General features: G+C 44.7%; 1 protein-coding gene across 13 annotated transcripts in view; it reads left to right on the plus strand.

The window, feature by feature from the left end:
- RIMBP2 (RIMS binding protein 2) overlaps positions 1-16,296 on the plus strand; it is a 327,445-nt gene that overhangs the window by 211,043 nt on the left and 100,106 nt on the right. For all 13 annotated transcript variants that reach the window (XM_021074265.1, XM_021074266.1, XM_021074263.1 and 10 more), the window contains 2 exons: positions 2,428-2,517; positions 13,154-13,276. In XM_021074265.1, coding sequence (XP_020929924.1) covers positions 2,428-2,517; positions 13,154-13,276 — 213 coding nt within the window. The remainder of the gene's footprint in view (positions 1-2,427; positions 2,518-13,153; positions 13,277-16,296) is intronic.

A 16,296-nucleotide genomic window follows, 5' to 3' on the forward strand; every position in this document is an offset into this window, starting at 1 on the left:
CTAAGGAGTTTGTGTGGGATGAAGAGGTATTTGGTTGGACATGAGTTTGTTGTTCTGCTCCTAGCTTCTCGTGGTGGGGGGACCAGTACAGTAAGCAGTACCCCCAAGTGCAGATTCACGCTTGGACCGATTTGGGGAAAAGATGGCCACCTCTCTCCTCCTTTGCCTGGTGATACCCTGGATTGGTGCTTCCTGGACTGGGTTTAGATCCTGAGCTTTTGTTCTTGGGAAGATTGATTTCAGCAGGTTAAGCAGCTGACCTTGAATCACTGAGACGGAATGTAAATAAAATAGATGACTGTAGCTTTTCTACAACCACTGGAAAACCAAATGAAAGAGCCAGCCCTGTGTCTCTCCATGATTCTCTTCTTGCATTCCACCCTTCTAAGGGAGATGCAGAGGAAGGTGGTATCAGAAACTGAGTGGGTGGTTGTGGAAGAGCGTGGAAGGTGTGGACAGTGACAATGGGGCCTTCAGTAGGGAAGGGGACCCCAGCTTGAGCCACGTGTGCAGAGAAGTGCTTGGTGGTCTACGAACCATCTCATTTAATCCTCCTGCTTGGGTAGGTGCTTTTATATCCACCAACTTTAAAGAGTGTAGAGATGTATTGTATTACCCAGTTCAACCTCAGAACTAGGTAAATTTAAAGTTTCTCCTGTCATTCCCTGAGACCTGGTCTGCTTAATTCACCTTGGGTCAACAAAACATCCAAGGTCAGGAGTCAGATGTTTATTTAAGTGCACCCATCCCTTGTAATTGCCTGTGGTTATCCCAGGTGGGATAACTCAGAATGTCTCCAGTCCCTCAAGAAGCCTGCAGGGGACTATGTTGTAATCACTTGACTTAAGAAAGAGGATGATGAGGTATCTCAGAGGAAGGAAGCACTTTCCCATAGGTTGGGGATCCTTGTTCCCCAGAACCAAACCCCACAGGTGAGGTGTGTGGATATGGTTACTTCCTTGTGTTTCATCACCATGGAAACCCAGGAGATGCCATAGAGAGGAGGAGGTCGCAATGACTGTGGCAGAGGGGAAGGGGGGTTAAATGAAATACGAGACCTGAAGACAGCCAGGAGGAGCTTTTCTCCTTGTGGGAGGTGTTTGAAATCATGGGATTCTCACCGCTTTCCTGTGGTGAGTGTGAGTGAGCCTAAATTCAGAGCCCTCAAGGTATTACAGGGGAGCGTCACAGATTGGTTCAAGATGTGGGTTCTCCCAAGAAGTAAATCATTTAGGAAGTGAACAGAGAACATATTTGAAGAATCAAGCAAACAAGGAAACTGCAGTCCTGACTGCTGATGGCCATTGCCATCGCCTTCTGCTGTGGGCCACCAATTTTTCCTATTGCTTCCTCCTTGTACTTTTTGAAGAGATGTCATTCCTTGCTTTATCTTTGCGAGGATCCTCAACTTACTGAACTTATTTTCAGGTCCCTTCATTATTTTTGTTTCTTCTGGAGTCAGCTTCAACCTGGTTCCCAATATTGTTAATTCTCTTTAGTAGTGTGAGTTTTCTGTGTTGTTGGAATTTCTATTTTCAGACTTATCTTTAATGGGAGATCTTTACCCCCAGTCTTTCTGTCCCCCCTCAACAACCCTTGTCTTACTTCCTTGTGATTCTATACCATCCCATGGATGCTCCTGGTCTTGAATTGGTTTATATTAATGGTAGCTCAGAGTTTCTGCTCAGGTGATATCTCTGACTCACTGGGTCTGTACCCTCCACTTCTCAAGGGCAGTACCTTATCTGAGCTAGAGTTCTGGGCAGTCTTTTTCAGGGCTGGAGATTAGACCTCAGCCTTGGGTCAGGCAGTGACCTTCATCTCTAACTACAAGTGACATACTTCCAGTTTCCTGTAGCCTGAAAAAATTGAACTCTCGTCTTTCTGCCCGTCTATGGACTTAGAATCTAGGGGGTCCCAGGAGTTCCACTCACCGCATGTGTTCCAGCCATCTGTAACCCTCATAGATTTTTATCTTGCTTTTGAGCAAGACAACCTTTAAAAATGTTCCCTATTGTTTATTTTGGCAGTTGTTTGGAACAGTGTTAGTGAGGAAAGGGGTGGGTCAAAGCTTGATTTAACAACTCCAATTGGACAGCAATTCTGTTACATCTTTAGGACAGAAACGTGTAATGCAGGTCAGCACACCATGGATCAGAGGTGATTTATCTTCCGGACATGGGCTTTGTATATATTATTTTATTATATGCTTGTAACATCATCGTAAAGTATCATGCCTCCTGTTTTATAGAGTAGGAAACTCATGGCTGGGAAAGAAGAAGGAAATAGGTCCAACACTCCTACACTTGTGAATTGCAGAATCTCACCCAACCTGGGTCTAATTTCAAATCAGAACCGTTAACCACCATGCTCCACGTCTCCAGAAGTTGGGATGCCAGCTCATGATACCCTTTTCTTTTGTTGTAGGAAAATGCACTGAAGGATGCTGCCCAAAGAGAGCATCGCCTGAGATCCCATTATGCAGGCCTTCCTACAAGGGCCCAGCAGCGCAACAAGGTAACCAACCACTACCATTAATATGCCACGGGAGGTGGGGTGTCAGGGTGGGGCCCCTGGGGAAGGTAGGGAGGGGAGGACTCATTGACCTCCACCCAGTGTGAGGGTGGCTGGGTCATGCCTCTGAAACCTGGTCATGCCTCTTGGTTTCATCATGTGACCACTACACAAAGCTCACAGGAAGGGTCTCTTTTTCTGTCTACTGGGTCTTCCCACTTAGAAGCCTATTTGGTCACAACCTTCACAACGTGGCCAGAACAAAACTTCCTATGTCTGCTCTCCCAAACCATTGGCTCTCCCAGTTTTTCTCATCCCAGAGACTGGTCATCCCCCTGGCTGCTCAGAGCTGTCCTGGGTTCTCCTTTCCTCTCTCCTACATCTCACTCGCCAGCAGCTCCCAGACTCAGCCCTTCCTATCTCCACTGTGTCCCCCCAACACAGGCTGCTGTTTCATCTTGCCTGTATGCTGAGTCATCCTGCCTACCTCCCTTCTTGACCTCTTACTGTCATTGTCCGGCAGGATCTAGAATGATCTTTTGATACAAACCAGACAATGTTGCTCCTCTGAGTAAATCTTCCAATGTCTCCCTGAAATAAGAATGTAACTCCTCCCCAAGGCTGCTGTCTTGTTTAACCTTTGTCACCTGCCTCTTCACCTTTGATTCCTGAAGTTCTGTCCACTCTGACCTGCTTTTTCTTCTCAGACCACCAAGGTCATCATCTCAGCGTGCAATAACCTTCTCTGCTTAGATCTCTACTCTCTCCTGTTGAAATAGCCATAAGCTTCTTGCTATTCGTGTATCAGCCTAAGAGTTATCTCCGCAGTCAGAGCTTCCCTGATAGAACACTCTGTGTTCTATCTCTCCTTTGCTCCTCCTTTTAACTATGCAGCCTTACCCGGCTTTTTAAAAATAATTCTTTTCGGGAGTTCCTTTCATGGATCAGCAGTTAATGATCCCAAATGGGATCCATGAAGATGCGGGTTCAATGCCTGGTCTTGCTCAGTGGGTTAAGGATCCAGCATTGCCCATGAGCTGTGGTGTAGGTTGCAGATGCATCTCTGATCCCACATTGCTGTGGCTGTGGTGTAGGCCGGCAGCTGCAGCTCCCATTCGACCCCTAACTTGGAAACTTCTATATGCTGTGGGTGCGGCCTTAAAAAGCACAAATAAATTAATAAATAATAAAATAATTATTTTCCATTATGGTTGATCCCAGGACATTGAATAGAGTTCCCTGTGCTCTACAGTAGGGCCTTGTTGTTTATCCATCCTACGTATACTAGGTTGCATCTGCTAATTCCAAACTCCCAATCCTTCCCTCCCACACCTCCTCCTCCTGGCAACCACAATCTGTTTTCTCTGTCTGTGAGTCTGTTTCTTAGTTCATTTATGTCATATTTTAGATTCCACATATAAGTGATAGCCCATGGTATTGTCTTTCTCTGTCTGACTTCACTTAGTATAATAATTTCTACATTGATCCATGTTGCTGCAAATGGTATTATATCATTCTTTTTTATGGCTGAGTATGTATATTATATTTTATACATAGTGGAATATTATAGAATATTTTATATATATAAAATGACATCTTCTTTATCCATTCATCTGCTAATGAACACATAGGTTTCTTCCATGTCTTAGTTATTATGGATAGTGCTGTTGTGAACATAGGGTTCACTGAGTTTTTATCTTCTTGCATGTCTTATCACTTGGTCGATTACGTCTTCATTTATGTGTCTGTGCCTCCTGTGTCTGTCTGTCTCCTCTGCAAGAATCTCAGCTCCCAGGTAGCAGAGGTCTTTGCCATCATGTTCATCACTGGATTCCCAGCACCTATGTATAATAGGACACATAATAGGTGCTCAGTAAATATCTGATTGATTGGTGGTTTGGAGTTGCTAATTTCACAGCTTTACCAACGGATATTTCAAAGAATAACAGAGTTCAACAATTTACTATAAAAATTTGAGCTTTCTTGATTTCACACTTATTTTCCTGCCTTCCTGTTTGGCCATTTTAAAAAATATATGCTCTTCAGGAAATAAGAAGTGGTGGAGAGGATGTAGAGGATTTGGAGCCCTGTGCACTGTTTGTGGGAATGTAAAATGGTGCAGCCACTACTGAAAACAGGATGGTAGATTTTTAAAAAATTAAAAATAGAATTACCACATAATCCAGCAATTTCACTTCTGGAAATATACCCCTATGAATTAAAAGCTGGGTTGAGAAGAGATATTTGTCCACTCATGTTCATAGCGGCTTTATTCACAATAGCCTAAAGGTGAGCGAAACCCAATTGTCCATCTACAGATGGACAGAGAAGCAAAATGCAGTGTATACATGCAATGGACTACTAGCCTCAAAAGGAAGGCATTTCTGCACCCCTGTGTTCATTACAGCACTGTTCACAATAGCCAAGACATGGAAAGAACATAAATGTCCATCGAATGATGAATGGATTAAGAAGATGTGGTACAAATATACAATGGACTATTACTCAGTCATAAAAAAGAGCAAAATAACCCCATTCACAGCAACATGGATGCAACTAGAGATAACATACTAAATGAAATAAGTCTGAAAGAGAAAGGCAAATACCATATGGTATCACTTATATGTGCAATCTAAAATAAGGCACAAATGAACCTATCTACAAAACAGAAACAAACTCGAAGACATAGAGAACAGACTTGTGGTTGGTTGCCAAAGGTGAGGGGGGTGGAGTGGGGTGGATGGGGAGTTTGGGGTTGGTAGACGCAAACTATTAGAATGGATAAGCAATGAGGTCCTACTGTACAGTACAGGAAACTATATCCCTGTGGAAGATAATATAAGAAAAGCAATATTTATATATGTATGACTAGGTCACTTTGGTGTACAGCAGAAATTGGCACTGCGTTGCATGTCAACTATACTTTAATAAAAATAAAATGCAATAAAATAAAAATAAAGGAGGGCAGTTCTGACACCTGTTGCAACACAGATGAACATTGAGGACATTAGGCAAAGGGAAATAAGCTAGATGCAAGGGACAAATACTGTATGATTCCACTTATATATGGTCCTTAGAGGAGTCAGATTCACAGGACAGAAAGTAGGAAGGTGGGTTCCAGGGGCTGGGGAAGGAGGATGGGAAGTTAGTGTCTAATGGGGCAGAGTTTCAGTTTGGGAAGATGAAAAAGTTCTGGAGATGAGTGCTGGTGATGTGAAAGTACTTCATGCCACTGAGCTGTACACTTTAAAATGGTTAAGATGGAAAATTTAATGTTAGTGTATTTTACCACAATTTTTAAAAAAGATGAATTTTTAGTACACCCTCAACTCCCCCTTTAATTCGCTCCCCCCCCAACCCCATTCCCACTCGTGCCTTCTGTCCTCTTTGCTTTCCGAATCCACTCTCGGGAAAGGCTCTGATAAACTCATGCACACTGAGGTATGTGAATCCATAATGCGGTTTAGTGACCTTCTCAGCCCAGGGATCTTTTTATTTAAACAGAAAAAAAAAATGAAAAAGAATGGTGGTGTTTCAGGCATCGGATGCAGGGTGACCATAGGGCTAGAGTGAGGGTTGATCCTGGAATGGCTTTCTCTCTTTTGCTCAGATCACACCCATGTGCACTTCTGTCTGTTCTTTTTTTTTTTTTTTTTTTTTTTTTTTTTTTTTTTTTTTTTTTTTTGTCTTTTTGCCATTTTCTTGGACTGCTCTGGCGGCATATGGAGGTTCCCAGGCTAGGGGTTGAATCGGAGCTGTAGCCACCAGCCTACGCCAGAGCCACAGCAATGCTGGATCCGAGCCACGTCTGCAACCTACACCACAGCTCACGGCAACGCCGGATCGTTAACCCACTGAGCAAGGGCAAGGATCGAACCCACAACCTCATGGTTCCTAGTCAGGTTCGTTAACCACTGTGCCACGACGGGAACTCCTTGTCTGTTCTTAAACTGGGCTCACACACCCAGAGTGGTGATTCCAGCGTGGAGGGCAGAGCCAGAGAAGCAAAGCACAGTGGCCGTGGCATGGAGTCACAGCACTGGGCATCACCACCGTCTCCATTCCCAGACCTGACTCTCCAGTTGTCCTGGTGGGCACCCCTGTTTCCATAAAATTGAATCCAATATTACTTTTTCACTTAAGATTTGAAACTTCTTTCCTGGCTGCCTCCACACCTTGGTCTTTCAAACAAGGCTTCAAGGCTCAGAAAATGAGCTCCCTTCAGCATTGCAGAGGGTTGTGAGGGTGCCGCATGACTCACAGGCACAGATAGGAATAGCAGAGCTTGCAGAGGAAAGGTGGGGAGACTGGCAGGGCCACGTGGTCTGTCCTGACCTTTCCCCAGCTTTGCAGGGCTGGGTGTTTCCTCAGGGTGCCTAAGCGGGCTGTCTGCAGGAGAGCCACTGTGGAAAAGACTGCCCTTAGAGACCAGCGTCTGTGTCCCAGGCTAATGTGGGGGTATCCAAGGGATGGGCTGGTTAGTGCTGCTGATGAATCATTCAACCATAGCACCAGATCCATTGCGGGGGGCGGTGAAGTATCAGGGCAAACTGTAGAAATACAAGAAACCTTTCTGGTTGGTAGGAAGACACCTGGGAATTCCCAACTCCCTCCTAGCTGATTCTGGCTTGGATTTGCACGCTCCTTTTTAGTAGCCCTGATTAAGTAAATGACATTAATGATCAGAGCTCTTAATTATGGATACAAGTGGATGCAGAGTCAGTGTCATCTCTGCAGCCCGCTCAGAAGGGATTGCCTCTTAGATGCAAAATCGGATATTGGATGATTTGGAATATTGGATTGAATTCCCTGGGCTGGCAGCCCGGAGGAAGGAAACAAACAAGCTGGGAACCCAGGACACAGTGCAAAGAATGGGTTCAATGCCTTGGAAGCCGCAAACTCAACTTTAAAAAAAAAAAAAAAAAACTGATTTCAAATTTCTTACTCACCTGGGTTCAAATGAAGTCAGCCCAATAGGCATTATCATTATCTATTTTTCCCTTTGTTCAAAAGCAAAATCTTGTAAGAGTCAACTGTTCTTAGCTTTCTACCTAACAGGGAACTGGCATCCTCATGGATACTAGTCAGGTTCATTACTGCTGGGCCACAATGGGAACTCCATGTCTTTCTCATTTTTGAACCATTTATTTTGCTAGAGGACATCTCATACAACTATCTCATTTACTTCATAAACATGAAGTACCAGAATCTTATCTCTTGGAGTCTGTGGCTCCAATTTCCACAAATAGCAATTTTTTTAAAAAAAATTGTTGAAATATAGTTGATTTACAAAGTTGTGTTAATTTCAAGCGTACAGCAGAGTAAATCAGTTATACACATATGTGTATCCATTCCTTTTCAGATTCTTTTCACATATAGGTTATTACACAATATTGAGTAGATTTCCCTGTGCTATGCAGTAGATCCCTATTAGCCATATATTTTATAGACAATAGTGTGTATATCAATCCCAACCCCCTAATTCATCCCTCCCCTCAAACATGTTTCCCTTTTGGTAAACAAAAGTTTGGTTTTGAAATCAACTTTGAGTCTGTTTCTGTTTTGTAAGTTCTATTGTATCTATTTCAAGGCCTGAGTCCTGTTTCCAGGCAGGATTGGCTGTCCCCAAATCAGAGAGAAGGCCCTTCTCTGTGCCTTCGAGCTGGGGTTCTTTCAGCTGCAGGCAGGGCGGAGGCCGCTGCTGGAGATGGGCCAGGACGTAAGCTCCTGCCTCTGGGCAGTGCCATCCTACAGGGCTGTCTGTGGCTTTGTGGTCACCGAGACTCAGCTGAATGTCACATCCTCACTGTAGCTGGAGTGGTCATAGACTGTCTTTTCTGGGGTTTTTTTTGTTTTTTTTTTGTTTTTTTTTAGGGCCACACCTGCAGTATATGGAAGTTTCCAGGCTAGGAGTCAAATGGGAGCTTCTGCTGCCAGGGATCAAACCCTCATCCTCATGGATACTGGTTGGGTTCTTAACCTGCTGAACCACAATGGGAATTCCCACAGCCTTTCTTGAAAAGCATTGTGTTCATGTGGGGTCATTTTCCTCCGGAGATTCCTGCTCATCTGTCACTGAGACCGGTGTCTCTGTGGGAAAGAAATGGCACACCCCCAAAAAACAATGGGGGGGGCCTTTAGATGGATGTGGGCAGAGTTAAGTGATCCATCAGGGTGATGTGGCCAACAACAGTGGAGAGTTCTCATTTATTGGAAAAGATATTATTACAAAAAGATATTTTTTCATGGGGGAGATTAGTCTTTTTAAACTAATGTTTCTAACACCTTTCTCTTCTCCTCCTTTCTTAACTAGGGAGACACCGGAACAAAACTGCCTAGGTCAGAAATCCTAAATTCGAGGTGTTGGCAGGGCTGTGTTCCTTCCAGAATCTCTAGGAGAGAGTTATGTTCTCATTTTTTTCCCCCCAGCTTTTAGAGATGCCCACATTCCTTGACTCATGGGCCCTTCCTCTATCTCCAAAGCCCGCAGTATAGTGTCTTCAAAAATTTCTCTTTTTGACCCCAGTTCTGCTACCTTCCCCTCCTAAGGACCCTTGCCATTACGCTGGTCCCATCTGGATAACCTGGGACAATATACCATCTCAAGATCCTTCACACCTTCAAGCCTTTTTGCCATATAAAGCAACATTCACAAACTCCAGGATTAGGATGTGGACATCTTTTTGGAGTCATTACCTCTGTTTTCCCCCAAATCAATCCCTTTGTCTACCCCCATCCTTCCTTACCAACAGACCTTCTTTTCATTGTTGCAAGCCGGAGAAATGACCTTAAACATGCCAGTAAACAGAAAGGGAATATGATGGAAAATATTATGTCAAAGAAATGCAAAACCAGAGTTCCCATTGTGACTCAGCAGGTTAAGGGCCCGACATAGTCTCCACGAGGATGCAGGTTTGATCCCTGGCCTTGCTCAGTGGATTAAAGATCTGGCATTGCTGCAAGCTGCCGCGAAGTTTGCAGATGCCAGCTGGGATTTGGTGTTGCTGTGGCTGTGGTATAGGCCGGCAGCTGCAGCTCTGATTTCACTCTGGTCCAGAAGCTTCCACATGCTGCAGGTGCAGCAGTATAAAGAAAGGAAAAAAAGGAAGAAGAAATGCAAAACCACAATCTCGGCATGAGATGAAGTGTATTAGGAGCAAATGCCAACAACTTCCAGAGGCTTTGAGTTGCCCAGAAGTCCTCTGTAGACTCTTCCTCATCTTTGTCTGCTTTCCTTTAGAGCATTGTGTTCAAGACAAATAAAACTTGTTTTTTCTCCCCAACAGTATTGCTTTCTATTAAGCGACTATAATGATTACAGTGTTTCCCATAACGACAGCACAGTGTTTTAGCTCCATGTGGGGTAAACAGGATTTCTGGGCAGGCCTGACCCTCTCAGGTTTGTCCTAACCCCCATCTGCAACATGCCTGTGGGAGGGCAGGTCTGGTGCCTGCCTGTCAGTTTCCAGAGTCACATCTGTAGGTTGGGGGTTGGCTCTTCTTGACCAAAGCCCTGGTCAGTGCCCTTGGGAGTATGAGCCTGAAATCCCAAGTCAGCTTCCTTACAAAGCATGAGTCTGAGTTTCTTGGAAACACCTGACTTATGTGGACTTTGGCTGTTCATTCTGCTTCTCTACTCAATTTTTTTTCTTTTTAGGGCCACACCCATAGCATATGGAAATTCCCAGGCTAGAAGTCAAATCAGAGCTGCAGCTGCCAGCCTGCACCACAGCCACAGCAACACCAGATTCGAGCCACATCTGGGATCTACACCGCAGCTCACAGCAATGCCAGATCCTTAATCCCCTGAGCGGAGACCAAGGATTGAACCTCCATCCTCGTGCTGGATACAAGTCAGGTTCTTAACTCACTGAGCCACAATGGGAACTCCCTGCTTCTCTACTCTTAACCACAGGGAATTGAATCAGAAAAGAAAACCCCTGTCTGATCAGAGTTTACATTCTAATGAGGAGCACCCCCAAGAAAAGTGTAAACAGCTCCTAGGATAATTTCAGATAGTGATAAATGCCTGTGGAACATAAAACAGGGTGAATTGGTGAGGGGAGTGGAGGCAGACTTGTCTGAGGAGTGACATAATTGATGAGAAGAGGCCATACTGGCAAAGACTGGGGCTGGAGTGGGAGGTGGGCAGGTATGTGCCACTGTGGAAACTGCATATGTAAAGACCTGGGGATGGGAATGAGCCTGGCACACTCAACGGATGGGAAGAGGCCAAGTGGGACATTCTGTTGTGGCACAGTGGTAACAAATCCAATTAGTATCCATGAGGATGTGGGTTCTATCCCTGGCTTGTTCTGTTGGTTAAGGACCCAGCGTTGCTGTGAGCTGTGGTGTAGGTTGCAGATGCGGCTTAGATCCCATGTTGCTGTGGCTGTGGTATAGGCCAGCAACTACAGCTCCAATTTGACCCTTAGCCTGGGAGCTTCCATATGCTGCAGGTGTGGCCCTAAAAAGCAAAAAAAAAATAATAATAATAAAGAAAAAAATAAAGAAAGAAAAAAGAGGCCAGGGTGGCTGAGTGTGGTGACTAGGAGCAGGTCAAATTAGAGAGGTGGGTGGGCCAGATGCTACAGGACTTCATAGGCCATGCCAAGAGTTTGAATTTTATTCTAATTTCCATGAAAGCCCCCAGTTAGAGAGTGGCAAGTTCTGACTAATAGTCCAGAAAGATTGTTCTGGCTACTGTGTGAGACTGAGCTTGGGGGCACTCAAACACTATTCTCAACTCTGATTTCCTTGATTAGCTAGAACATGAGAAGTGATGGCTTTCAGTAACCTGGGGTTGAGGTTCAAAGGCGGGTTCTGCTTAGTTCACATAGGTCATGTCATTTTCCAGGGAGCATTTGAATTTTTTCCCACATTCACTGCCTGATGCATCACCCTGTAGCAAAATGGCATTAAAACACTTCTGTGAATCAGACCTCGCCATGACCTCTTAATAACAGCTTCCCCATCACCCTGTTCCATTTAGGAATGCCAAGTGGGTGCCTTCCTTTCTTTCTCTGCCTCAGAAATTGTCACGAACACTCTGTACATAAAGCCTTTGAAACAGAAGGGACTTTTGTAGCTAAAAAAAAAACGACTTTGTGACAGTCTGTTATTGAAGCCATAATTCATGTTGTAACGTTCGGGGAGGGGGAGGGAAAGAGACTAAAATTTGTGCTCAGGTTAAACTATGGTGCATGATGAAAACTAATGGGGAATAAGTGAGGTAACTTCTCTTAACAAGGGCATGCCCTTATCTGTCTCAAAGAAGTTATAGGAAATATTGAGGATTAGTGAATCCTGCCAGCTAAGTTCCAAATATGGTCCTAGGGGCTGTGGGCTGAGGATAGATGTAGTTTTTGATGTTATTGGAGCTGCTATTAGTCTAATCCCTAGGAACCCTCATCGGCATTTTTATCCACTTTTAAGACAGGGGTGAGATTTTTAGACACAATAATTAGTAAGGTGACCAAGTCCAAGCTTGTACAGCTTGCCACATGACAGGCCAATAAATCAAGAGATAAGTTGTTGGGGCAAGGAATAGCGACTTTATTCAGAAAGCCAATAAACAGAAGGTGGTGGACTAGTGTCCCAAAGAACCATCTTACCCAAGTTAGAATTTGGGCTTCTCTTATACTCAGAGGTGTCTTAGTGGCTACAAACTTCTTGATATCAGAATCCTTTGTTCTTGCAGCTGTCCACCTAGGTCAGGTCATGATGTTCCTGTATTAAGCCTCCAATTAGACCAGTGTTATTCTCTGTTTTGCAACTTTTTATCTCTGTATGGGTGGGAAAGTGTTCACCTTTAAAGGTCATAGCCTTTAGAGTGGCTGCCTATTTCAGGCTGTATACAACATTCTTAACTTGTAGCAAAAGCAATAGAATATATGGTTAAAGTAAAAAGACCAGCTCCAATATGGAGTCAGATATTTTTTTCTTCCCTATTACAGTATGGGTGGACAATTTGAGTGACATTTTGTGTCTGTTAGGACTTTTGGTTCCAAGGGACAGAAAACAATTCAAGTTGGTATAAGCAAACCAAGGAAGTCTATTGGCCCAAGTAACTAGAAAGGAAAACATTAGCTTCAGGCACAGCTTGATCTAGGTGCTCAAATTACATCATTGGGACCCTGCCTTTCCCTCTGCATCTCTTGACTCTACATCCATTTCCTTTCCCTGGTGATGGCAAATGGCCTTTGTCCTCAACTTTCCAAGGCCAGTGGGCAAAAGAGGGAGTCTCTTCCCAGATTCCTACGCAAGTCCAATATCTCATTCTCCGCAGATGCAACTGGGTCCCTCTCCTCCCCAATCAATCATTATATCCAGGGGATGGGATTGCACTGATTGGCCAAGCCTGGGTCATATTCCTAGTCCTGAGCCAATCACTGTGGCTGTGGTGAAGATGGACGGGATGAAGAGGGAGGCTGTGTCCTGATTGGCCAGCCCTTGGTCAGCTGGATTCACCCCAGCAGGAGAGGACCCACTGTGAAATCCATGATGGGGGATGAGTGAGGGGAAGGGTTTCCAAAATAAAATTAAAGGGGAAGTGAAGTTGACAGCTGAGGACCAATGCCCTCTGCAGCTCCTGTGCATATTGTAAACAGCCCCTTTTCTCCATCTTTGCTACTTGTAGGTGAAAGCAGAGTATGCTCGGCTTAACCACACGCTCACCCTAGTGACCAGAGAACGTGATTTGGCCGTGAAGGAGAAAAACGAGCTCCAAGCCAAGCTGGAGAACCTAGAACAGGTCCTAAAGGTAGGACGGGCTTCCCCTTCTGCTTTCCTTAGGGTCAGCGCGAGGAAGGAGGGACTGTGGGATTCCAAATCAGGAAGTGGTTGAAACTCCTTTTGAGTTTCAACATCATCAAAATTCAGGACTCTGGGGGTGTTTTTCCCTTTTCTGTGGTATGAAAAGCAATAAATAACAAAATTCGAATGTTTCTGGAAGCGATCCCGTAAAACCAATTATGCATTTACATTTCTTAGGATGTTAAACACAGCTGAGCTAAGAATGGTAGACTGCGCTCTGAAATGGAAATTGTACTTAAGTTGAAGACCAAAGGTGTCTACAGTGGTTTTTCAAACTTCATGAATTTTATGCTGTTCTTCAGATGGTTAACGACCTTTGTTATAAAGAGAATAGCTAAGTCAGAAAATTGCCTTATCAGGGTGCAAGTAATTGGATAGCCTCATGCATTTCTGATGAGCTGGGATCTCCTTCAATATTTAATGGGTGGGTTGATTTGCTATTGATGTCTCTGAGTTAAGCTGAATGAATTCTTTGGCTCTTGTTTTTTAAGCGTTAACATTTTATTGGGTTGTCATCGTGGGCAAAAAAATTTTAAACGTAAAAGAATAAAATAATCATTGCCTGCAGTACTACAATCCAGTACCTATATCAAGCATTAGTGTTCCACAAGCACGGAACAGAGCTTGATGCACCCACCGGCCCTCTGGCATCAGGAAGTGATTTTAACTCACTTGGGGAAATTGCTAGAACTGTGAGAAGAAGATTAGTGGTTGGAGGGGACTAGGGTGAGGTGGGAAATGGATACGGGGTTTCTTTGGGAATGATGGAAATGTTCTGGAATTAGAGTGATGATGACACAGCCTTGCGAAGGTGCCAAAACCTCAGAAGTATATACTTTAAGAGGATAAAAGTTATGGTAGGTGAGTCACATCTCAATTTAAGAGTGAGGATGTCCTATTCTGTCACAGCTAGCTAGACGGTAAACCATGCCCCTCGTGTGGTCCTCAGGAAGTGGCTGGGTTGTGCCCAGGGCTGCCGGCTTCTGAGACACTCCTGTGTCCCCCTTGCCCTCTCTGGAGGAAGGACCAAGGCTAACCCTGACCATGATACTTTTGCCCAGTTACTCTGAATTTAGAACCTGTTGTCAAGGAATTAGATACCACCCCGTAATTATTCATTTCAATAGCTGCCTCGATCACTGACTGTGAGTTCTCTGAGGTGAAAGCAAGTGCTTCATTCATGCTGGTGACTTTTATTTTTTATGCTTATTTAAAAAATCTTATTGGAGTAAAGTTGACTCACAACATTGTAGTAGTTTCAGGTGTACAGCAAAGTGAGTCAGTTATGCCCATACATATACCCTTTTTCCTCTGGTGACTTTTATTATGGTAGGGGGACAAGAGCCAGAGAATTTGGGAAAGCTAATGTTTGGTAAATTAAATGGAAGATGGGCTGGAATCCAGGGTGTACCCAGGGGCTTTGCAGAGGGTCTGTTGGAATAAAGTCACCATAAAGGACAGGGTCGGGAGGTGGCTAGGTGACACAGGCAGGGTGACTGTGCTCCCAGGAGGCATTTGACAATCTGGAGACAGTTTTGATTTGATACAGCTTGGGAGGGGGCTATTGGGTATTCGTGGGTAGAAGCTGGGAATGTTGTTTATCCCCCTGAATGCACAGGGCCACCTCCAGGGCAAAGAAGTAAGGGGCCCAAAAATGTCACTGGTACCATTAGTTTTTCATTGCTGCTGTAACAAATAGTCACAGTGTCAAGTAACACAAATGTATTCTCTTATGGTTCAGGAGGTCAGATTCGAAATACAGGGCTAAAATCAAGGCACCAAGATACGAGATAATGTGAGAAAAAGAATGTGTGTATATATATTTGTGTGTGTGTGTGTGTGTGTGTGTGTGTGTGTGTGTGTCTGGGTCATTTTGCTGTACAGCAAAAATTGACAGAACATTGTAAATCAGCTATAATTTTTAAAAAATTTTTAAAAAATCAAGGCGCCGGCAGAACTGCCTGCCTTTCAGAAGGTTTTAGGGGGACTGTTCCCTGCCTTTTCCCTTTCTGACAGCTTCTCCTGGCCCCTTCCTTTACCTGCAAAGCCATAAATAGGCATCTTTTCTCCTTTCTGACCTCCTGCTCTCTCTTGTAAAGACCCTATGATTATACCGGATCCTCCTGGACCATCTCCCCATCTCAAAGTCCTTAATGTAATCACATCGGCAGAATCTCTTTGCCATGTAAAGTGACACAGATACAAGCCCCCAGGGCTTGGGAGGTGGACATCTTTGGGCAACATCATTCAGCCTGCCCCACCTAGACTATTTGATGGAGTGGCCAATAGTGCTGATGTCACCTGTGGGCAGAGGAGACCCTGTTTATAATTACAGGGCATGAAGTTCCCACCTGTATAAATCTCTGGTCTCCCGTTTGCCTGCCTGCCAGGCTTCAGGCCAATCTTTCCTCCTATCTGGAATGGGCAAAGGGTCATGCATTCTGACAGGCATTGTGGGACCTGCTGCCCTTCTGTCTGACCTGGGGTTTGAGCCTCATCACAGAGCCTTGCACACATGCAGACACTGGGTTCTGTCCATCCCACCCTGCAAATACCCCTCCCCTTGGCTGCCTTCCCGTGCAGGGGAACACATGGTTGTGTGGCAGAGGGCTGACTGGGGAGAAGGCCTGTGAGGGAGTTGGGAGTAAGCTTAGGGACTTTGAGACAGGGAATTCCAGGGTCTGGGGAACTGGACTGTGGTCCAGGAGGGGAGAGTGTGTTTCATGGATGGGATTGTCCTTTCGGCTCTATTTATAAGGGAGGTACTGAGAGGCAGGACTTTAGCTCGATTGGCAGGATGTGAACAGCTGTCAGTGGACACAGTCATCTTTGTCACCAGGAAAGCAGCAAGAATGGGAGAGGTTAATGGCTGTGAGGGCCCCATGGGGACAAATGACAACCTCATGGGGCCAGGGTTCTGGCAATTGCCTCCCCTTGGTCACCACCTCCCACCACCTCCCAGGCTGT

This window comes from Sus scrofa, chromosome 14 (genome assembly GCF_000003025.6).
Source record: "Sus scrofa isolate TJ Tabasco breed Duroc chromosome 14, Sscrofa11.1, whole genome shotgun sequence".
Lineage (NCBI taxonomy): Eukaryota > Metazoa > Chordata > Mammalia > Artiodactyla > Suidae > Sus > Sus scrofa.